General features: G+C 46.3%; 1 protein-coding gene across 1 annotated transcript in view; it reads left to right on the plus strand.

Moving 5' to 3' along the window:
• Nucleotides 1-25,054, plus strand: part of LOC144752653 (uncharacterized) — a 197,837-nt gene that overhangs the window by 8,826 nt on the left and 163,957 nt on the right. Inside the window, exons 2-3 of the mRNA XM_078640528.1 lie at nucleotides 3,283-3,408; nucleotides 5,088-5,131. Of these exons, the coding sequence (XP_078496654.1) occupies nucleotides 3,283-3,408; nucleotides 5,088-5,131 (170 nt within the window). The remainder of the gene's footprint in view (nucleotides 1-3,282; nucleotides 3,409-5,087; nucleotides 5,132-25,054) is intronic.

The following is a 25,054-nucleotide window of genomic DNA, read 5'->3' on the forward strand; positions in this document are numbered from 1 at the left end:
AGGTGTCACAGTGCTTTCTGACGATGGTTGTTGTGATTGTCTCCTAACTATAGTGACGTTTGACTTTGGGGAGTTGCGCTCAGTCTTAGATCCTCTTCAAAACTGCTGCCTTCACTATAGACCATCCAGTCCTTGCTTGCATTCAAACCCTCATCAGAGGATGCCTCAGGTAATGAATACAAATTGTCAACAGATTCAGCTGCTCCTATCCCCCCTTGTGCCCCCTCACTTGCAGCGATTAGGTCTATTTCTGTCATAAGACAGTCCCAGTTACCACTAGTTAATCTTTCAGCATTTCCAAAGACTCTATCCCCCACAGTGGAGCTAGGGGCCCCAGTCTGTTCAATTTGTCGCTGACCCAGATTTAAGTCTCCTTCAAGGGGTGCTTCCACTTGATTTAATGTTTGTTGTAGGGGCAACTGACCACTATTACCATCCAGAGAATTGGCAGCGCAGTCTACTTCTATCTGTCCAAGGGTAGATTCCAGGTTACGTGCATTCTGCTTCTCAAACATATCAGGAAGAGTCTGTGTTCCTTGCTTGAGTGCGCGAAAACCCGACTTTCACCTCCTTTTTTAAAAAAGCGCTTTAATAATAGTGGGGGTGCTAGGAGTACAAGGGATATCAGGCAAACTCTCACCTTCTGAGCCGCCGGTTGCTGTCCCACCAGTCCTGCTCCTTGGTTTTCTCGCTGTGGGTAGTAACCTTTGCAGTTTCCTTTATGTTTGTAGGGGCTTTCGGTGGCATCCTTTTTTTTCGAGTGGCTCCACCTCGACCACGGACAGCGCCCAAACGATACCCCAACAGGCAAAGAGGAAATCGCCAACAGGGGGGTCTACGCCTAACAAGCAACCAATTGCACAACATCTGCAACAGTCCCGTCTTTCCCAGGCAGCCTCTGCAACTACTGCCCCTAGCAGCTATTTTATTTTAATTTGTTGCTCAGTTGCTCCTCTGTTCAGGCTCTATTCAAAATGTGCTCACCACATCACCCCACCACGGCCTCTCATCAGGGGTTTGCTTATCTGAATTGGCTACACGGGTATTTGCTCACCACGACACACCGAAACTGCCACAGCCGGCGTCCAAGCCTCTCCTGCTCAGGGGACCGACCGAAGGTGAGAAGAGCGAAGCAGGTTTGTTAGATCAGAGCCTCTGCACCGCCTTCAGCGTTTAGACTGCCGTCCGTTCACTTGCACAACATTCTGCAGCAGTTTTGATTTTTTTGGATACCATGCCAATTTGTACAATGCATATTGCACTGTAGAGAGAATGGACACTTGCCCATGATGTCTTTGTGCTGATCCAATGTTTCTGATTTAAAGAGGCAATCTGTCAGATTTTGATTTTAAGTGGGATCTGTTATCCAATGGTACAAGGCTTGCTTGTGTTATTGGTTCTCTGTGGCCCGGATCCTGTAATATTTGCAATGGACTCTCCACGAGTAGAAGTCATATTTTATGTTGTATATTGTTTCATTACACCTGTATCGTCACTTTTAACGTGATGCATTGGCACACGAATGGTACAGCTTCATATGGTGTATTTTGTTAATGTGCATGACATGGTTCTTTTAGAGCACTGTCACTTTCAGTCAAACCAAGGTTAAGCCCATGGGTGGATATATAAAAATATCAAAATGGTGACGTGCAGTTATTGTCAGAAAGACCACGTTGACGGCCGAAACGTGTCACCAGAGGCATAAATAGAGCCTGCTTGAATGAGAACCCAAGAATGTTGCAGCCTGTTGGCGGAGTGGGAACGATCGTGACGGTCGAGCGGCATAAAGCTGATTTGGATTTGTGCATTTCTCTGGTTGGAGAGAAGCCGTGATTGCCCCTGTCGAGGCTGAATATACTCTTAAAGCAGTGGTGGGAGTGAATCATGAGTCGAAGGACCCCTGTTGCAAAGCAAGGCCAGCAGTGAGTTTGGGCAATAGACAGGTGGAGAGGTGTGCTTTTTTTGCTAACGTGAGATAGTGAGACACACACGCTGGACATTTAAAAGAAATTTCTGACAGTTCACTAATATGTGCGAGTACACGCTGCGGGAGAGGGAAGCAGCAGACGGTGTGCTTTTTGGAAACCTACCTGACATCACTGACAATGGCTGACAGTCTGGGTCCTCAATTGTTGCTGCTGGCAATGATGTGCGATCACTTCTAAGGGTCCTGGATAAAAATCTGAAAAATGGATTAACTAAATGGTGGGAAAGGAATTCGCTCCAGAAATATCAAGAAGTTGGTCGAGTACCACACAGATAACGCATTATGCTAGCACCGAGTTTTGACAATCCCAAACCCTCAATGCTTAAGGAATGGGCAGAGAGAAACCTAGATGCCACTATGAGGTTGATCCAAATCCTGATAAAATATGCCGAAATAGATCGGGAAATAATTCTCAAAGAAATTGAATGAATTAACATAGAATTTGATAAGTCTGAACAAAAGGAATTGATATAAAAAAAATCGGAGTGAAATCATGGAGAGACTAAAAAAGCATGAGGAATGATTAAAGCAAGAAAAGTGTTTAAACTTGCGATAAATAAAACAGATTATTAAATAGGTCAAGTTTTCACTTTCTCAAGAAAATTTGATTCAATTAAAAGGCAATGTTTGACCAATTCTAACATGTCGATTCAGAATTACAACATCAATTATCAAGGAGTGGTGGCCACATCAGCGTCAGATCTCAGCCCAGTAGTAAGTGAAACAGAGTTGGATGATGGAAGTGTATCCTTCAACAGAAGAGGGGGGATTTGGGAAACTCGACACTTGCTGGAGAATTGGATTATTTTACAGTGGGATCACAGACAAACACTTTGACCGCGCAATCAAAAATATATACAAGGAAAAGAAGAAACCAAAGGAGACGGGAAAGGAGGAAAGGCAACCAATATAAAGAGCAAAAAGCAACAGGGCAACAAATGGAGACTGGGGTGAAAGAGATTGATAACACGGTTTTTAACATGTCTGATATTCAGGTAAACATAGCAGAGATGCAACTATTGTCACTCGGTCTTATGTTTTGCCCTGAGAGTAATTTCAACTACAGTCCGACACGGATTGATGTCTTTAAATTCATTTGGAAATTAAAACTTGCTAAATATTATAAAATCTAACAAGCCTCGAATCAGACCACTTGGGAAATGAAGTCTGTAAGAACTGCCTCACATAGTTTGCAAGTATCGGATACACCTACATTATGAACATTACAAGAGTTACACAAGGAAGAAAGTAGCAATGATATGAGAGTATTAACTTAAGGTGTATTGTGTGAGCAGGGCATCAATCCCTCAGGAACATCTGTGAATCTGTTCAAGACTGCATCAACCTTCATGCCCATGATGCCAAGAGATGCGTGGACGTTTTCAGTGAGCGAGTGCTGGAGGAAATTAAGGTGCTCAAAGGCAAGACCAAGAAAACTTTTAGGAAGTATAAATAGCAAGAGAGACAATACCACAATTTAATGTGCAAATTACTAAAAGACTCTGAAGTAATAATCAACAAATTTGATAAAGGAGGAAATGTGGTACGTTAACCAAGGACTGAATACCTCCAGGAGGCATATAAACACCTCAATGACCCTATATGTTACAAAAGAACGAGCATGCAACAAGTGAGAAAAATCAAAGGTGAACTCAAAGAAGATCTAAATAGGTGGAAGCATGAGAGTTTGTTTTCTAAGGATGAATATCAATTTCTTAATAATGAATTTCCAGTAATGCCAATGCTTTAATTTTTAAGCGAAAACCCATAAAGGCATATCTCCAGTACCCAGACGACCAATTATTTCTGCGAGGATTGGTCTATTTGAAAAGATGACACAATATGTAGACTATTTTCTCCAATAATTTGTTGTTCAGTTACCATCATATATTAAAGACACTGGCGACTTTTGATGAGACTATATGATATACCTTGGTCTGATGATTACATACTAATGACTATGGACCTATCCTCCCTTTACACTAGTATTGAACACAGGGATGGTATAAGGGCAGTTGAATATTATCTTAAAAAAAGACCTATTCAATTTTATAACCATAACATTATGTAAATGATCGATTAGTGTTTAAAGAATAATTTCTTCTTATTTGGCAATGAGGTATTCCAACAATTAAGGGGGGTTGCTATGGGTGCCTGCTTCTCTCCCAGCTATGCGTTTTTACATGTGGGCTGGTGGGAGGAGTGGGTGATCATGGAGGATTTCCGTATGGATTGGGATGAACATGTGATAAGCTGGATGCAATTCATTGATGACATGTTTGTAATCTGGAAAGGGGGTAAGGAAACTGCTGGTAAATTTGTGGAATGCATTAATAACAACGTATTGAATTTGGACTTTACCTCCCACATTGATGCATGATCCATAGAATTTTTCGATGTACAAATATATGTCCAGGGCACTAAATTGAATCTAGATTGCATCGTAAAGAGACGGCAGACAACTCCACTCTACAAGCATCCAGCTTTCACCCCAAACATCTGATTAACAGCATCCCATACAGAGAAATGCTGAGATTATGTAAAATCTGCAGCTCAGAAGGGGATTTGACTATATGTCAACAGGAGGCAAAAAAATCAATTCCTTGAGAGAGGTTATGCTGTGCATGTGATCAATCGAGCAATGTTAAAGGCCAATGAAAAATCTAGTCACTCTATTTTGTTTCCTACATCTAATGCTTCAGACTCAACAACATATTCTTGCCCTACTGATCAGGATGAAATTATTAACATCAGGCTTATCACTACATATAGTCGGCAAGAAAGGTCTATCAGATCTAACATCAATTGCTAGTGGCCAATAGTGGTTACTGATTCCACTTTGGGTAATTTCATCCAAACAAACCGAACTTAACATTTCAGCGGGCTCCATCAATGAGACAGGCATTTGTTAGAAGTAGTCCAGAAATAACCAGTAAAACCTATTGACTATCCTCTAAAAAAGGCTTTTTTAAATGCAGTTCCTGCAGGGCATGCAGCTTTGGTGTTAAATCTTCAAACTATATGTCGGTATATAGTTCAAAACTTGTTGATTTGGAAGGTTTGTACAATTGTATGACAGATTTTGTGGTATATGTTCTAGTATTCACCTGCGGGCTCCAAAATGTGGGTAGCACTAAGCTGCAGGTACATTTGAGGAGTTTGCCGCATTTAAGGGCTATTGTGAACTCGGACCCCACATACCCAGTGACATGCCACTTTAAACAAATAAATGCTAATAATTTGAACTGTTTAAAATATTTTGTTCTAAGCGCAGTTCCAGTATTGAAGAGAGGATGGAATTGAGAAAAGATGTTATGCCAGTTGGGGACTCGATTCATTTTAGAGTTAGATTCCAAAGTACCAAATGGGCTTAAGTGAAGAGCTGCACAATTTTCTGTGAATTCTTTCATGAGGGAAATAATCATAAAAATAACAATTCTTTCATCATGTTTTTATTAATCTTTTATGAATACAGTCTTGATTTTATGAATTTTTCATGAATTTAAAAACATTTTTACCTTTTACAACAAAGCCATCCTTACTTGAAATGTTGTTGACTAGTCAAGGACAATGTAATTTACATGACTACATGATAATATTAAGGCTGCCTCAGATCTTCCCTCTATTAAGACTTTTTTGCACTTTGCACTTTATTCAGTCAGCACTTTTCAATTTTAAGCACTTTAGTGAGCACTTGAGATTAGTGGCAACCATAATGCTAAGGGGCGAACTGTGCTGGGAAATCAGCAGTGTGTTCCCACCCTTTTCTGTTTCAAAAGGCTCCCTTGAGCCATGTAGCTTACGGGCTAGTGGAGATGCACTAGTGCGCCTGTGAGAGGTACTGAGACCTGTAAGAATTGTGGCAGCCTGCTCAGCAAACCCCAGAAGAAAATCGTGTTTGATCTCTACTGATGAAGGATAAAATCCAGAAACACATGTGTCTAGAGATGACAGCACTAATCTGCACCAACTTTGGTGGAACACTCCAGCAAAATACCAAGTAAGCGCGCACTGCAAACTACATTTACCATAATGCTAAGGGGCGAACTGTGCTTAGAGGTTAGCAGTGTGCTCCCACCCTTTCCTGTTTCAAAAGGCTCCCTTGAGCCATGTAGCTGACGAGCTAGTGGAGATGCACCTGTGCGCCTGTGAGAGGTACTGAGACCTGTAAGAATTGTGGGAGCCTGCTCAGCAAACCCCAGAAGAAAATCGTTTTTGATCTCTACTGATGTAGGATAACCTTTCCCATACATTAAATAGGCCGGGTTCTCCACACAGTAAAATCATTTAAAGAAATGTTTCATAGATATTCGTGCTAGACCGCTTTAGCTCTGTTTAAACAACACCCAACCTATGGGTACAGCCAGCAACTAAGAATTACCAAAAACACCGACAAGGATCTCCTTGTACATCCCCACCCAGATTTTAAGAGATTTAATCCGATATTGGGGACCAAATTTTGGCGCCCATTATTCTTTTCCTTCTCCCTTTACTTTTATACATAGATAATACAAAATTATACATGCCTAAAAGTCTAGATCGCCAGTTCAAGAAAGTGGGAGGATCAGAGCTTATCCACAGCATTGTTGACCGCCATCATGATAAATAGAAGAGCGGTTGAAGCTTCTGATCTTAAATTAACCATCCTATCACAACCAACACCAGTGATCACTAAATCTCCCGTAATTATTGTGTGGGATCCAAATATCAAGGGCCAGATGTAGGTAGCCAAAAACCGGTCGGTAATGGCCGAAAATCGGTATGTTCGGCCGTTACCGACCGGTATTTGAATATTGAGATGTAGGGGCCAAAAAAACGACTGAATCGGTAAATTTACCGAATCGGTAAATTTACAGAATCAGTAACTTTACCGAATCGGTAAATTTACCAAATCGGAAAAATTTCCGAATCGGTAAATTTACCGAATCGGTAAATATACCGAATCGGTACATTTACCGATTCGGTAAATAAGAAATGGAAAAAAAAGACTTTTGAGATGTAGGTGACCTCTAAAATACCGAATTTGCCTGAAATTCGGTATTTAAGAGTCGGTATTTACCATGGATTGAAAGCAGGTGGTAACCATGTGCAGGCTATAAAAAAGGGCCCAAAATGCAACAGTGTGACCAGAATGGAGGCATTCTACGTGATAGCAAGGCGGCTACGGCTACAGGCAGCAGGAGAGAGGGTCTGGAGAAGGGAGGAGCAGGTCTACAGGCAGAGGATCACACTATTCCAAATAACTGAGGCTGAAATCCTGCAAAGGTACAGGCTACACCCCCACACCATCCTGGACTTGATCAGGGACCTGCACCCACTTTGGAGCACCCAACCCCAAGGGTGCACGCCATCCCACCCCATGTGCAGGTGCTGTGTAGCCTACACCTGCTTGCCTCTGGGAGCTACCAGAATGTAATTGCTGCGATAGGTGGGTGTCCCAGAACTGCCTGTCCCGTTTCTTCAGGAAGTTCCTAGAGGCCATGATGCAGAGAATGCATCATTACATCAGCTTCCTTGAAACTCATGCGGAACTGCTCAAGACCAAGACTGACTTTTACCAAATTGCACATTTCCCACACGTCATCGGCTGTATTGATGGCACCCACATCCCAATATGCCCACCTGCTGCCACAGAGTACATTTACAGAAACAGGAAGTCAACCCACACAATAAATGTACAGGTAATCTGTGATGTCAAGTACATTATCATGGACATAGTGGCCAAGTTCCCAGGAAGTACCCACGACTCCTACATTTTTCAAAACAGTGGGATCTACACACGCCTGACAGCGGGGGAATTTGGCAAAGGATACCTGCTAGGTAAATTACTGTGTGACACTCCCTTGATAGATAATGCAGATGTATATGTATGTGTGCCTGTGAGTAATGGCTTTCTCATTTTCTAATAGGGGATAGTGCATATGCCGTCCGTTCTTTCATCCTGACACCCTACCTCAACCCTTCAACCCCCAGCCAGAGATGATACAATGTGGCATATAAATCAACCAGGAACATTGTAGACCGCACCTTTGGCCTGTTAAAGAGCAGGGTCCACTGCCTGCACAAAAGTGGAGGGGCACGGCAGTACTCACCAATCATCTGCTGTAAGATTATTGCAACTTGTGCAATGTTGCACAACCTTGCTACTAAGAAGGGCACCGAGGTGGAATTGAGCGACTATGAAGACCATGATGAAGAACATGCACTGCCTGAACCCAACACAGTAGGAGTTACAACACCAACAGATGGCAGACACAGACGGGCAGAAATCACACACAACTACTTTTAAGTAAGTAAAGAGACACAGCAAGGGGTTCAATCTTAAAGACGTAGTTTAATGGGCACTACAGTAAATTTCAAAAGACACATCTGTCAGGTCCGAAGTGTGCCTAACCTAACTGGGTGGACACGGGTTACCTCACCCTCACATGTCCACTGGAATGTTGGCAGCAGTACTGTCGGCGCCCACGTACAACACTGCGGGATGCCTGTGGTTGGGTTTGAACATTGTCTGTTGAGCCAGGGCCTGTACTTTGGCATCTGCTGCTCCTCCTAATGTCCGGTATAGGGGTGCTGCTCCTGCTAGTGGTGTCATCCGTGTCCCCTACACCTTCATCTCCTGCGTTGGCTGACTGGTTTGTCAGCAGCACTTCCATCACTGTTGTAACTCTCCCCATCCCCCTGGTAAGATCTGTGCAGCAGTGCACCAGCCCCTCCTGCATTGCAACAGAACGGCGACATAACAGTGAAGTTGCTGTTTCATGGCCTTTGTCTGCTGTTGCATGCACTGCCTCTCCCTGCGCGTCTGTGTGCGGTCTTCCTGCAGTTCGTCACAAAGTGACATCACGCACTGAGACATGTCCCTCACCCCATCTGCCATATCCCTCATGCTATCCGCCATTGAGGTGATCCCCCGGTTCATGTTCTCCATGTTGCTATTCAGGTGGCGCATTTGTTTTTGTACTGAAGTAATCGATTTTGCCTGCACGCGCTGCACCTTCACCATCGTGGTTTTCAGCCCACAGAAGACACCGTCACCATGGCCACTTGTGCTTCCCTCCCGGACCCTACGGCGTTTTGTGCCTCTGTGCATAGAAACAGGAGTGGACGGAAGACCAGCTATGTTTGCCTCCACTGGCTCATTTTGCATCTCACCCTCCCTTTCCACATCAGAGGATGTTTAAAATATTTGTAGCGTGGGAACATCATGCCTCCTGGGCCTGAAGATTTCCGACACCTCTGAGGGTGCTGTGGAGAGTCATGGAGCAAAGGCGATGATGGCTGTTGCATGGTGCCTGCCTCTGGTGTGGCAGCTGCATGTGTACTGGGTGCTGGAGGTCTTGCAGTGCTGGGCCCTGCATTCCTGGATCCTTCCTCACTGCTCTCCCTTTGGGTTGCCCTCTTCTCCCTCTCCTGCATAGTCTTGCGCGAAGTCTCTCCTGTGGACAGATATGGACAGTGGCTTAGTGGTGCTTTCACAGTGCATTTCTATATTAAATCACAATTCAGTCACACTATTTCATGGTCCTCAACTGCCTCTAATTGTAGTGTGTGGCATGCCTGACATTCTTTCATGATGACTGCACTGATGTAAGTTGAAATGACTACCACATCCATAATACATTGCTGGTGGATACTAAAGCCTGTACTGGAGTTTTGAAACACACAGCCACATTGGGGGATGGAGACAGGCAAGGGGGGAGGAATTATGGACTTGTCCCTTACCGTTCTTTGATGCAGCTCGGGCTTAGCTGTCAGCATCACCTATCTCAAATATGCTCTCTGGCTCCAGGGTGGACTCCACAAGCTGTTCCAGATCCGTAAGAGCAGGTGCCCTGTTCTTTCCTCCACCTGTAGCATTGGCCTCTTTGGAAAGCCAATTTCGTTTTAGTGATGATCCTGAGATCATACCATATTTTCTTTAAATCGTCCATTTCTCTGGCTGTCACCCCTATGGCGATAACCTTAGCCTGGATCCCCAGCCAGGTATTCCTCTTCGCAGCCTCTGCTACCAGCAGAGACTGTCTTCCAAACAGCTGGGTGTGGTGTTTTGCCACCTCCTCCACCAGCACCTGCAGTTCACCTGTGCTGAACTTTAGTTTTCTTTTCTTGTCAGCACCTTCCCTCCGGGAGTCTTGTGAATCCATCCTGCACTTCTGCACAGCTCAGTTCAGTACAGCCAGTCAGTGTATCACAGCTCTCCTGCATGTTCAGTTGGTCTGCACCTGCATGGGTGTGGCCACTTCCTGATTGTGGGTTGGGGTGGATACACAGGATTGGTTGGTTCCTCTGTTGCTTGGTTGTGGGGTGGGCTGGAGGCACAGGATTGGTTGGTTCCTCTGTTGCTTGGTTGAGGGGTGGGGTGGGGTGGAGGCACGTGATTGGTTCTTACTTAAATTGCTTGATTTTCGTATTACGGTAAATACCGATCCGGTAATTCCCATTCATCCCTATGGACCTGTATGCCCATAGGGATGAATGGGAATTACGGAATCGGTATTTACCGAATCGGTATTTACCGATTCGGTAAATACCGATTCAGAGATACCGAATTTTACCGATTCTGTATTTTTTACAGATTTTTTACCTACATACCATTTTCGATTTCTAAAATACAGAATCAGTAAAATTCGGTATTTTAGAGTCTGTAAAAATAATTTACCTACATCTGGCCCTAAGTGTTTAAGTATTTCTCAATTTCTGCAAAAAATTCCCCCAGTCTAGGACAAGAAAAATACATATGGGATGAATCGGCCCCAAATAACCGGCAACGATTACATTTGTCCCCTGCTGTTGCACCCCAACGAGCCACCATACTAGGAGAGTAATATAGATCATAGAGGGCCATATAATGCTGACTACATAATCTTCCCGTCATTAAAAGTCGATTAGCAAGCTCCAGCGATTTACTTATATTAATCTCCTCCACACCCAATTTGTTTTCCGATTTCATTTTACGTTCATCCAAATCATCCGGAAAGACTTCAACTAGCTGTTGATAATATTGACCTATTGATGTTTTCTTCGTCATTTTTTCAATTCGCGAGATTGTCACGAATTGTTGTCCTATATCTACGCCCGGCTTAGCAAGAAAGCTTCGCATTTGAAGATATTTAAAAAAATATTGCTTACCTAATCCATACTTCTCCTGTAGGTCTGAAAATGCTAGCAAGTGACCTTGATCAAACAGATCCCCTAAGCAACATATTCCTTTTAGACCCTATCTGATTGTTACTGAATCCAGAAAAAGAATGTAGAGCTCAATTTGTGATTTGTGATTTTATTTCTGTTGATGATTAGTTTTCTTTTCAATGCAAAGTACTGTAGTCTTTTTTCAGTTGCCGCTATCTATCTATTTGTTTGTGATAATCACGTGTACGGAATTATAAAATGGCTTAAAAAATGTTGCAGCGCATGTGTGATCAACGCCTCTTGTAGTGGGCGAAACAGGTCATGGACATAGTTAGTTGGACATTTGACTCACACAAAACCATTGAAATTCCCCCGTTATAGTTAGTTCAGCTAACTATAACTCCTGCGCACGCAATGCACTGCTGATGACGTCACATATTACGTCACTCATGACATGGTCAGTGACATCACTCATGACATCACTGATGACATCTCAAATGACATCACTGATGACATCATCAAGTGAATGTGTTTTTTTCTGAAAATTAAATATGTTTTTTATATGTATATCTCAAGGTCGATGGAAGAATAAATGGGTATATAAGTGTCTAAATGGATGATTTTTTTTGTAAAATTGATTGTATAACTGACTGATTAAGTGTATCTTAGTGAATACATGGGTTAGTGAGTAATGTTTAAATATGTAAATATGTGTATCAGTGTCTATATGGGTTATTAGTTGTTTTTTTGAGTATTAGTATGAGTGTCTGAGTGTCTGTATGGTTCGGTGGGGGGTATTACTTAGTGGATAGATGCATGAATGAGTGACTCACTGTTTGTATATGTCATAGACAGCATGTATGTAGGACTGTGTAGGGGGATGAGAGTGTGTATGGGTGTGTTAGTTAGTGAATGACTGTCTCAATAGTGTCTTTATGAGTAACTACATATGTTTTAAACTAGTGTATGTGAGTATTCTTGCATATAAGTGAGTATATGCGAGAGGGAGAGAGTAGAAGAGTTCCTGTAAAAATAAGTATGTGTTTCTATAAGTGATTCTCGTGCCTGAGGTCTTACTCTGTTGGGGCTACCTGCGTGTTGGAATAGAGACGGCTGTTACCCAGCCGTGGTGTGAGACCCACTGTCACCACGGGTCCGAGCTGACTTCTACGAAGCTGGCCTTTTTGGAAGACACGCAAGTGTTTGGCGCCTTGTGCAGGATGGTGCAACCTTGAAGTTTCACATTGGCGTCTGAAAGCGGTGCAGGCAACCTACTAGACGTGACATCAACCCACTGGGGAATCAATAATGTTTATTTTAATTCTGTGAACGAAAGCATGCCCACGGAGGAAATTCGAACTACACACTACAACTACCAAGATGCCGTGAGAGGGACACGCCCACTGGGGCAGGTACTTGAAATAATACGGGTGTGTGGTGAACTTTGCGTTCATTTATGGAATACACGCCATTGAGGAAGGGAGCAAGGACTCTCAAAACGCGTCTGGCGTCATGTATTTGGATGCCTCTTCTGTGTATGCAGCCTGCGTGCAACTCGCCAATGAATCAGTGAATAATCTACGTGCCTGAGGTCTTACTCTGTTGGGGCTACCTGCGTGCTGGCCAGCCGTGGTGTGAGACCCACTGTCACCACGGGTCCGAGCTGACTTCTACGAAGCTGGCCTTTTCGGAAGACACGCAAGTGTTTGGCGCCGTGTGCAGGATGGTGCCGCCTTGAAGTTTCACATTGGCGTCTGAAAGCGGTGCAGGCAACCTACCAGACGTGACATCAACCCACTGGGGAATCAATTATGCTTATTTCAATTCTGTGAACGAAAGCATGCCCACATAGGAAATTCAAACTACACACTACAACTACCAAGATGCCGTGAGAGGGACATGCCCACTGGGGCAGGTACTTGAAATAATACAGGTGTGTGGTGAACTTTGCTTTCATTTATGGATTACACGCCATTGAGGGAGGGAGCAAGGACTCTAGAAACGCGTCTGGCGTCATGTATTTGGATGCCTCTACGGTGTAATGCAGCCTGCGTGTAACTCGCCAATAAATCAGTGAATAATCTACGTGCCTGAGGTCTTACTCTGTTGGGGCTACCTGCGTGTTGGAATATATATATATAGTTGGACACTGAGGAATCAGTAATTTTCTTGACCGTCAAGAACGACAGGACATCGTGTGTGGACAGAGGTATTCTACTTTGAGGGGGCACACAGTCTCCCATTTGACCGCCCTCACACACGAACTCATCTGAAGGGACGGGCTGCTGCGGTTAAGGGGATTCAGGGAGGTTCCCGCTGTTTCATGGATCTACGTTCGACCCGCCTCACCTGGAGCTGGCTTTGACCTACAGTTATCCCACTTCCCCACGCCACCAGCCTCGCAGCGCCAGGACAGTGCCTGCTGGGACTTGGAGTCCATTGAATTTGACATGTGCTCCTATTGGTGTGATGACATCATTAGGGGGAGGGGACACAGCACCAGCAAGTATTTCACACAGGATGAGCGTCACAGGGTTGTACACATAACAGCACAGGGCACTGAAGAAGGCGAGTGTGCTGAAATGCATCTGCCGTTGCTGGGGTGTATGAAATAAAGGGTTCCTGCACTGCTTTCCCCTGTGGCCTCTGATCTTTTCTTCGTGAAGGGATGTTTCCAGACATATATATATATATATATATATATATATATATATATATATATATATATATATATATATATATATATATATATATATATATATATATATACATATATATATATATAAATATATATTTATATATATATATATAAATATGTATATGTTTATATATATATATTCACTGAAAAAACTATAGGTTTTAGGGAAAGTTATAGTTAGTTGGACATTTCACTCACACAAAACCATTGAAATTCCCCCGTTATAGTTAGTTCAGCTAACTATAACTAATGCGCACGCAATGCACTGCTGATGACGTCACATATTACATCACTCATGACATGGTCAGTGACATCACTCATGACATCACTGATGACATCTCAAATGACATCACTACATATGTTTTAAACTAGTATATGTGAGTATTGGTGCATATAGGTGAGTATATGTGAGAGGGAGAGAGTGGAAGAGTTCCTGTAGAAATAAGTAGGTGTTTCTATAAGTGATTGTTCAAGAGAGTAAGTATGTGTAAGTTTCTGTAGAAGTAAGTGTGGTAGTGTGTGTATAACTCTATATGCAAGTAAATGGATGTTTGATACTTTGCTTGCATGTGTGAGTATGTGTGTGAGTAGCTATATAGATGAGTGGTGGTGTGTAACAGGATGTATAGGTGTATGAGTACATATGATGAGTGAATACATGTATGAGTGACTGTATAGGACTGTTGGTGAATGAGTGGATGTGTCTCTAGATCTTGGAATTACTGAATAGGTGTGATGCAAGTGGTATTGGTATGTGCATTGTTTTGAAAATGCTAGTTTTTATTTTTGAGTGTGGGTATCAAAGGTTATATTAGGTGGAGAGGAGGTCTGCCACTCTATCACAAGGGTGACGTCATCAGTGATGTCATCAGTGATGTCATTTGAGATGTCATCAATGATGTCATGACTGATGTCACTGACCATGTCATGAGTGAAGTAATATGTGACGTCATCAGAAGTGTATTGAGAGTGTGCGAGTTATAGTTGGCTGAACTTACTATAATGGGGTGTTAGACCTGACATCATTGGCATGAGTCTCTCCTCCATTTTTTCTGTTTGCCTCCTCTGTTTACGATGTTTTTTGCTGGTATATTGCTTTGGGCACTGTGCCACTGCTGATCAGTGCCACAGTGCAAGTGCTCCCTATGTGAAATTACTGTATTGATTGAATTCCATGTTTGGCTTATTTGGTTTACTGTCAGTCCCTAGTAGAGTGCACCAGGAGTGCCAGGGCTTGTAAATACAAATGCTGCTATTGGGCTTGCAGCACGTGTTGTGCCACCCACAAGAGCGGCCTAGTAAAAGTATGTCTGAAGGTCTACCATTGCTAGACCACGTGCAGTCTGACTGTCACGAGGACTGCGCCAATACACCTACTTGCCAGTCCCTAAACCTTCCCTTAACTTCATGTTAGTCACCCCTTTGGTAGGCCCAAGGGCAGGGTGCATTGTAAGCATAAGGTAGGACAAGCCTGACAAGGTTGGCATGTCCTAATAGTGAATTACAGCCATATTCGTTTTTCACTATTGTAAGGTTACCTGCTCTCCATCAGTTAGAATGGGCTGCCAGGATTATTAATGCTATAATCCTAGCGGGCTCGGGGAGCATGGTGCAATGTCGAGTTTGGTATCCCTGAACTCAGGGTTTAATAACGCATCCGTTTGGGTGGATGGTTTTTGGACTCTGTGTTTGAAAATAGCCCTTTTAGAAAGTAGCTATTTTCTTGTCTAACTGTCTACCGGTCTCTGCTGGTTCTGGTGTGCGTGTGACAGGAGCTGGGTGGCTCCAGAGGTCTGAATGAGTCAGTGTGGGGTGAGTGGGGCATTTGCATTGAGAGTAGGGGAAGAGTAGCTCCTGATAGCCTGCCCTGCCTGATACAATGCTGGCTCCGCCCCCCTGCCAGGCGACTGATGACTCTGTGCCTGCCAGGGACTTTCCTGGCCCCACCTCCTGCCGGGCAACTGATGGCCCTGCCCCTGCCAGTGACAATGCTGGCTCCACTCCTGCTGGGCGGCTGAAGACTCTGCCCTGCACCGTGAATAGGCCAGGTGCCTAGGCCTGGCAACACCCACAACAAACCCGAGATGGGGGGAAATTCCCCTGCATGGACAAAGGGATCAAAGCCAAAAAGGGGTATAAGAGAAGGACCCCTGAACCAAGAATTTAGATCACTTCTGACAAGGAAACCTGAACCAAGGACAAGAAGCCTGCTGATCCAAGGACTGCTTACCCCTTCTGCCAGAGTGCTGTTTGTTGGGGGAATCCTGCAGTTGCTTCTTTATTTTTGCCAAGGAACCAGGAGAGAGGAACTGTGTGTGTACTCTCAAACTTTGCTAAGAAAATCTCCAACGGTTGAAAGAGTGCCAGCCTCCTGTTGAAGTCACAGGGCCAAAGGACTTCATTTGTTTGCTGAAAGTGCTTGTTGCTGGAACCTGAAATCCAGCACCTCTGAAGAATCCAGCAATCTCGACGCGACGGACGCCGCCGAATCCAGCTCGACATCGTGAGTAACGGCTCCAGTGTCCCGCACCTTCGACGCCGGCCGCCGGGCCCGATCGACGCCAGTAGTGACGCCAGTGAGTAGCGAGTTCGGCTCCAGCTCCAAGTGACCCTGTGTCGCCGCCGCCTCTGATCGCATCGACCTCGAGCCCTCTCAACACCGTGAGCGCTGCTCATTCTTGCAACATCAACATCGACGACGACGCCGCATCCTGCTTCATCTCGTGAGCGCTGCTCCTGCCTGACTTCGGTCGACGCCGCTGCAGATCGCCCCGACTCCGAGGCCCGATCGACGCCGAAGACGCGACGCTGGACATCTCGACGCCGCTGATCATCGAGTGCTTCACTTTTCCAAGGTACTGTGTTGTTGGGGTCTGTGCGACTCCGGGCTCGACGTAGCGCTCCTCACGGTCGACGCCGAACCTTTGGATTAACTTTGCCTCGACGTCGTGTGACTCCCGTGTGGGTTACATTGTTGCCAAGAACTGTGTTTTAAAGAAGAAGAGTTGCTTTTGTTACTAAAGACTTTGTGCTAAGAAGAAACCTTGCTTGAACTATTATTTTTCCTTCCAAGAGTATTTATTAAGATTGTGGTATATTTTTTCGTTATTTGGTCTTGTGCTAAGCCTTATATAAAAATCCTTATTTTTATAATACTACTGTGTCGTGTCCATTTGTAGTGTATTCACTTTATTACTGTATGTGGTCATAAATGCTTAACGCACTGCCTCTGAGATAAGCCTGTCTGCTTTGCCAAGCTACCAAGGGGGTGAGCAGGGGTTATCTAAGTGTGTGATCCCCTTGCCCTGACTAGAAAAGGTGTGTCCCTATTTGTCGGAAGTGTATACCTCTGCCAACTAGAGACAGCCGCTTCTAACATTGGTGGGTCAGCGGTGAGGATTTGAACTTTGCATTTATGACCCATGTGCAGTGATTAGTGTGCGCTACATAGTGAAAGCAGACCATAGCGCAGCCACAATCTGTTTTGGTTGGAAATCCTATTTTTGTTCTCCAAATTTCCTGAAGCTTGATTTTTGAAACTGCCAGTTTTGACCATGAGTGATGCCGGAGTCACTGCCCCTGTTGTTGTTGTGGAGGAATTTGATAGGAGTAAGATCAACGACTATCAGTTAAAGGATCTGAAATCCTTTTGCAAGCAATTTAAAGTTCCTACCACAGGCTGCAAAAACAAACCAGAATATCTCAAAGCATTGCAGGCCTGGGTAGAGGCCAGAGATTCCTCTGATCCGGTGGTGGTACCGACAGGGGAAGGGGAAGAGGAGGTGCCAGTGAATGGGCCCCCCTCCCCTCCTGGCAGCAGTGTTTCCTCCAAAGGTCTCTCTCCTGAAGAGAGAGAAGAAAGGGCGAAGGAGCGAGCATACAACATGGAAATGGCAAAACTTAATATAAATGGGCAGTTGGAGATAGAGAATGCAAGAGGCAGGAGAGAAGCTGATCTGGAGATCAAAAGGTTGGAATTTGAAAGAGAGAAGTTAGCTTTGGAGCGTGATAACAGGTTGAGGGAGTTGGAGCTCAAAGCTAAAGAATTAGAATTGAATCCCTCTGGTGGCAGCATCCCATCTGTGCCTGCAGAAAGTAGGTTTTATTTTCCCAAAGATGTGATCAAAGATTTTCAGAAGAATAAAGATATTGGTCAATGGTTTAAAGCATATGAGTTAGCATTGTTGGCCCACCGGGTCCCTGAGAAGGATTGGGGAGCGGGGTTGTGGGGTCGCTTTGTGAATGAGGGAAGAGATACCCTGTTAGACATGCCTGTTGAGGATAGGATGTCTTATACTCATATAAAAAGATGCTTTAATGTTAAGGTATGGCCTAACCCCAGAAAAGTACAGACAGGCCTTTAGAGAATGTAAGAAGTTGCCTGGTACTACGTGGGTGGAATATGTGTCATATTTTTGCAGAGCCATGGATGGTTGGGTAAAGGGCAGCAAAGTGGAAAGTTATGATGCTCTTTATGATTTGTTTGCTTGGGAGCACTTGTCTAATAACTGTTTTCCAGAGCTGCGCCAGCACCTTATTGATAGCAAGATATCTAACCCTAGAAAACTTGCTGAGGAGGCGGACCGCTGGGTCAGTACCAGGGTCCACAAGGGTCCAGTGGGAGACTCAGCCAAAGGTGGGCAGGGTCCCCAGCAGAAGAGTGGGGGGGACAAGGGTAAACAGAGGGAGTTCCAGAAAGGGCCCCAAAGTAATCCCCAAGGGAACCAAGGGAAGGGTTCCCAGCCTCCCCCTGTGAAGAAATCAGAGGCCCCGCCAGGTAAACCTGGTCATAGGGGCCCAATGACCTGCTTCGCTTGTAAGCAGGTGGGACACCGTTTTTATGATCCTCAGTGTCCCTTGAAGAACTTTAGTGCACCACCCAGTGCACCACCCCGTCAGTTGGCGAGCGTAGCCCTGGGAGGGGAGGAGATGGTTGCCCATGGTGGGGAGGGTCCCGCAGAGATGTCCCTGGTCTCTCTAGGAGACATGGAATTGGTCCCTCCACCCCCTCTGCCTAGTAACACTAAGAAATATAGGCAGTGGGTGACCATTAATGGCCATAGAGTGGAAGCTCTCAGAGACACCGGAGCGAGTGTGACAGCTGTCAAGTGTCACTTGGTGTCCAGAGAGCAGGTTGTTCCCCACGCATTCTACCCTGTGATAGCTGCTGACAACTCCCAGAGAGAGTGTAAGGTAGCTCAGGTTCCCTTTGAACGGGGGGGAGTTTCAGGTACTCTTCAAGTTGCTGTAAGGCCCGCCATGCCTGTTGATTGTCTCCTGGGCAATGATTTGGAAGACTCCCCTTGGGCTAAGGTGGAGAGGGAGACACATTTGAAAATGTTGGGTGTGCCAGAGTGGGTGTGTGCAACCACTCGATTCATGACAGCAAGTAAGGGTGTTGATGGGGTTCTGGAGCCTGAAAGTATGGCCCAGGACCCAGCTGTGAAGAGAAGAGGCAGGGGGCGCGGGAAACCGTCCCCCGTAGTTCCCGTGGTCCAGGAGGAGGCAGACCTTGAGGGGTATGCCCTGGAACCCACAGGTGAACAAGTTGCTGAACTGGGAGACCTGCCCGAGCTGACCCACTGGCAGCAGGATGGTGGTCCCTCCAGGGAAGAATTTTGTGCAGAACAGAAAGTGTGCCCTTCTCTTGTGGGTATGAGGCAGCAGGCCTCAACCCAGACAACAGGTGATCAGTCAGGGTCACATTTGGTCTACTGGGAGAACGATCTCCTGTATAGCGAGCCTAAGGCTGCTGAGCCTGGGTCAGCCCGTGTGCTGGTGGTACCCCAGCGCTTCAGAGCCTTCCTACTGGGTTTGGCTCATGACGTTCCGTTAGCTGGACATCTGGGGCAGGACAAGACCTATGACAGGCTTGTCACCCATTTTTATTGGCCTCAGATGAGAAGGGATACAGATATCCATTGCAAGACCTGTCAAACTTGCCAGGCAAGTGGGAAAAGCGGGCGGAAGCAGAAGGCTCCCCTCCAACCTTTTCCCGTGGTCAGTACCCCCTTTGACCGGGTGGGGATTGACATTGTTGGGCCCCTGGACCCCTGGACCCCAAGACAGCCATGGGCAACGGGTTCATCCTGGTCTTGGTGGATCATGCCACACGGTACCCGGAAGCCATCCCTCTCAGAATAGTGACGGCCCCTGTGGTGGGACGGGCACTGATGGGTGTTTTTTCCCGAATGGGGTTCCCCAGAGAGGTGGTGTCAGACCGGTGCACCAACTTCATTTCCAACTATATGAAGTCTCTGTGGAAGGAGTGTGGGGTAACCTACAAGTTCACCACTCCTTACCACCCTCAAGGTAATGGGTTGGTTGAGAGATTCAACCGTACCCTTAAAGGCATGATTATGGGTCTTGAAGAACCAATGAGGCGTAAATGGGACGTCCTCTTGCCATTCCTGTTGTTTGCTTACCGTGAGGTGCCACAGAAGTCTCTAGGGTTCAGCCCCTTTGAGCTTTTGTATGGACACCCGGTAAGAGGACCTTTGAGTCTGGTCAAAGAAGGCTGGGAGCAATCTCCCAGGAAACCTCCCCAGGATGTATACAGTTACATGCTGGCCTTTAGGAACCAGACTAGGCGCTTCAGAGATCTTGCTCAGGCAAATCTGAAGCCAGCCAGGAAGAGATGAAGCGGTGGTACGACCAGAAGGCCACTCTGGTAGAGCTTCAGCCTGGACAGAAAGTTTGGGTCATGTCCCCTGTGGAACCTTGTGCGCTCAAGGACAGGTGGACTGGACCATTTGAGGTTGTGGAGAAAAAGAGCGATGTCACCTACATGGTGGACTTAAAGTCTCCCAGGAACTCCTTGCGGGTCCTGCATGTCAACCGTTTGAAGCCCCACTTAGAAAGGTCCGAAGTGGGCATGCTCCTAGCTACAGATGCTGGAATGGAGGAGGAGAGTGAGCCTCTTCCTGACCTCCTGTATGCAAAAGAGCAAGATGGGTCAGTGGATGGTGTTGTCCTCTCTGACACACTGACCCCTGAACAGCAGCAGGATTGTCGCCAATTGTTGGGACAATTCCCTGATCTGTTTTCCTTGATTCCTGGTGTCACTCAGTGGTGTGTCCATGATGTGGACACCGGGGACAGCACTCCTGTGAAGCACAAGGCTTACAGAGTGACTGACAAGGTCAGAGCATACATCAAGGAGGAGGTCTCCAAAATGATTGCCTTAGGGGTGGTTGAGTCCTCTAGCAGTCCTTGGGCCAGCCCAGTGGTCTTGGTCCCAAAGGCTGCAGCGCATGGTGCCGCACCGGAACTTCGGTTCTGTGTGGATTACCGAGGACTCAATTCAGTCACCAAGACTGACGCGCACCCCATCCCCAGAGCTGATGAGCTCATAGATCGGTTAGGGGCTGCCCGGTACCTTAGTACGTTTGATCTAACGTCTGGGTACTGGCAGATCGCCTTGACTGATGGGGCAAAAGAGAGGTCAGCATTCTCCACACCAGATGGGCACTACCAGTTCCGGGTTATGCCCTTTGGGATGAAGAATGCCCCTGCCACCTTCCAGAGGTTGGTCAACCAGGTCTTGGCTGGACTGGAGGATTTCAGTGCCGCCTACCTGGACGACATCGCAGTGTTCAGCGCCAGCTGGGAGGAACACTTGCGCCACCTCCAGGAAGTGTTGTTGGCCCTGCGCAGAGCAGGCCTCACAATCAAAGCCAGTAAGTGCCAGATTGGGCAGGGTTCAGTGGTGTACTTGGGGCACCAAGTAGGGAGTGGCAAGGTGGCCCCCCTGCAACCCAAGATTGATACCATCCTGGCATGGGCACCGCCCAAAACCCAGACTCAGGTGAGAGCCTTCTTGGGTCTCACGGGCTATTACAGGAGGTTTGTCAAGGATTATGGTACCATTGTGCACCCCTTGACTTCGCTGACTTCCAGGAAGCAGCCAAGACTTGTGATCTGGACTGACGCCTGTCAGACGGCCTTTGACACCCTGAAAACTGCAATGTGCACAGCACCCATACTCCAGGCACCCGACTTTTCTAAAGAATTTGTTGTCCAGACGGACGCTTCAGAGCATGGCGTGGGGGCTGTTCTAGCTCAGGTGAATGAAGAGGGCCGAGACTTACCTGTAGCCTTCATCAGCAGGAGGTTACTTCCCAGGGAACAGAGGTGGAGTGCGATAGAGAGAGAAGCATTTGCTGTGGTCTGGGCACTGAAGAAGCTAAGACCCTACCGGTTTGGGACTCACTTCCGGGTTCAGACAGACCACAGGCCCCTCAGATGGTTGATGCAAATGAGGGGTGAGAATCCAAAGCTGTTGAGGTGGTCCATTTCCCTACAGGGGATGGACTTCACGGTGGAACACCGCCCTGGCACAGATCACGCCAATGCTGATGGTCTGTCCAGATTCTTCCGACCTTAGTGATGAGGACTCCCTAGGGTAAGGGTAGTTCTCCCCACATTTCAGCTGGAGGGGACACGTGTTAGACCTGACATCATTGGCATGAGTCTCTCCTCCATTTTTTCTGTTTGCCTCCTCTGTTTACGATGTTTTTTGCTGGTATATTGCTTTGGGCACTGTGCCACTGCTGATCAGTGCCACAGTGCAAGTGCTCCCTATGTGAAATTACTGTATTGATTGAATTCCATGTTTGGCTTATTTGGTTTACTGTCAGTCCCTAGTAGAGTGCACCAGGAGTGCCAGGGCTTGTAAATACAAATGCTGCTATTGGGCTTGCAGCACCTGTTGTGCCACCCACAAGAGCGGCCTAGTAAAAGTATGTCTGAAGGTCTACCATTGCTAGACCACGTGCAGTCTGACTGTCACGAGGACTGCGCCAGTACACCTACTTGCCAGTCCCTAAACCTTCCCTTAACTTCATGTTAGTCACCCCTATGGTAGGCCCAAGGGCAGGGTGCATTGTGAGCATAAGGTAGGACAAGCCTGACAAGGTTGGCATGTCCTAATAGTGAATTACAGCCATATTCGTTTTTCACTATTGTAAGGTTACCTGCTCTCCATCAGTTAGAATGGGCTGCCAGGATTATTAATGCTATAATCCTAGCAGGCTCGGGGAGCATGGTGCAATGTCGAGTTTGGTATCCCTGAACTCAGGGTTTAATAACGCATCCGTTTGGGTGGATGGTTTTTGGACTCTGTGTTTGAAAATAGCCCTTTTAGAAAGTAGCTATTTTCTTGTCTAACTGTCTACCGGTCTCTGCTGGTTCTGGTGTGCGTGTGACAGGAGCTGGGTGGCTCCAGAGGTCTGAATGAGTCAGTGTGGGGTGAGTGGGGCATTTGCATTGGGAGTAGGGGAAGAGTAGCTCCTGATAGCCTGCCCTGCCTGATACAATGCTGGCTCCGCCCCCCTGCCAGGCGACTGATGACTCTGTGCCTGCCAGGGACTTTCCTGGCCCCACCTCCTGCCGGGCAACTGATGGCCCTGCCCCTGCCAGTGACAATGCTGGCTCTGCTCCTGCTGGGCGGCTGAAGACTCTGCCCTGCACCGTGAATAGGCCAGGTGCCTAGGCCTGGCAACACCCACAACAAACCCGAGATGGGGGAAATTCCCCTGCATGGACAAAAGGATCAAAGCCAAAAAGGGGTATAAGAGAAGGACCCCTGAACCAAGAATTTAGATCACTTCTGACAAGGAAACCTGAACCAAGGACAAGAAGCCTGCTGATCCAAGGACTGCTTACCCCTTCTGCCAGAATTCTGTTTGTTGGGGGAATCCTGCAGTTGCTTCTTTATTTTTGCCAAGGAACCAGGAGAGAGGAACTGTGTGTGTACTCTCAAACTTTGCTAAGAAAATCTCCAAGGGTTGGAAGAGTGCCAGCCTCCTGTTGAAGTCACAGGGCCAAAGGACTTCATTTGTTTGCTGAAAGTGCTTGTTGCTGGAACCTGAAATCCAGCACCTCTGAAGAATCCAGCAATCTCGACGCCGACGGACGCCGCCGAATCCAGTTCGACATCGTGAGTAACGGCTCCAGTGTCCCGCACCTTTGACGCCGGCCGCCGGGCCCGATCGACGCCAGTAGCGACGCCAGTGAGTAGCGAGTTCGGCTCCAGCTCCAAGTGACCCTGTGTCGACGCCGCCTCTGATCGCATCGACCTCGAGCCCTCTCGACGCCGTGAGCGCTGCTCATTCTTGCAACATCAACATCGACGACGACGCCGCATCCTGCTTCATCTCGTGAGCGCTGCTCCTGTCTGACTTCGGTCGACGCCGCTGCAGATCGCCCCGACTCCGAGGCCCGATCGACACCGAAGACGCGACGCTGGACATCTCGACGCCGCTGATCATCGAGTGCTTCACTTTTCCAAGGTACTGTGTTGTTGGGGTCTGTGCGACTCCGGGCTTGACGTAGCGCTCCTCGCGGTCGACGCCGAACCTTTGGATTAACTTTGCCTCGACGTCGTGTGACTCCCGTGTGGGTTACATTGTTGCCAAGAACTGTGTTTTAAAGAAGAAGAGTTGCTTTTGTTACTAAAGACTTTGTGCTAAGAAGAAACCTTGCTTGAACTATTATTTTTCCTTCCAAGAGTATTTATTAAGATTGTGGTATATTTTTTCGTTATTTGGTCTTGTGCTAAGCCTTATATAAAAATCCTTATTTTTATAATACTACTGTGTCGTGTCCATTTGTAGTGTATTCACTTTATTACTGTATGTGGTCATAAATGCTTAACGCACTGCCTCTGAGATAAGCCTGTCTGCTTTGCCAAGCTACCAAGGGGGTGAGCAGGGGTTATCTAAGTGTGTGATCCCCTTGCCCTGACTAGAAAAGGTGTGTCCCTATTTGTCAGAAGTGTATACCTCTGCCAACTAGAGACAGCCGCTTCTAACATGGGGGAATTTCAATGGTTTTGTATGAGTGAAATGTCCAACTAACTATAACTGTCCCTAAAACCTATGGTTTTTTCAGTGAATTTCTAAGGTTTTTTAAATGCTAATTCCTAACTATAAAGTGCCTGAAACCTATGTTTTTTCAGTGAATTTCTAAGGTTTTTTAAATGCTAGTTTCTACCAATGCCTACAGAGATAGGACATGTGAAGAAAGGAGAAAAAAAGCACAGAAAGAAGCAAAAGAAATGCAGAAAATGCAATAGAAGTCATCAAAGATGAAGAAAAGTGCAGGAAGAAGCAAGACGTGCAAAAAGAACAAACAGAGGAGCATAAAGAAGCCTTGTTGCAAAATCATCCTGTACCCTCCACTTTTTCAGTCGGGTACTGAGGGGAACTGAGTCTGACTAACCAGTCTTAGAGCCA

This window comes from Lissotriton helveticus, chromosome 5_1, assembly GCF_964261635.1.
Source record: "Lissotriton helveticus chromosome 5_1, aLisHel1.1, whole genome shotgun sequence".
NCBI classification, from domain to species: Eukaryota; Metazoa; Chordata; class Amphibia; order Caudata; family Salamandridae; genus Lissotriton; species Lissotriton helveticus.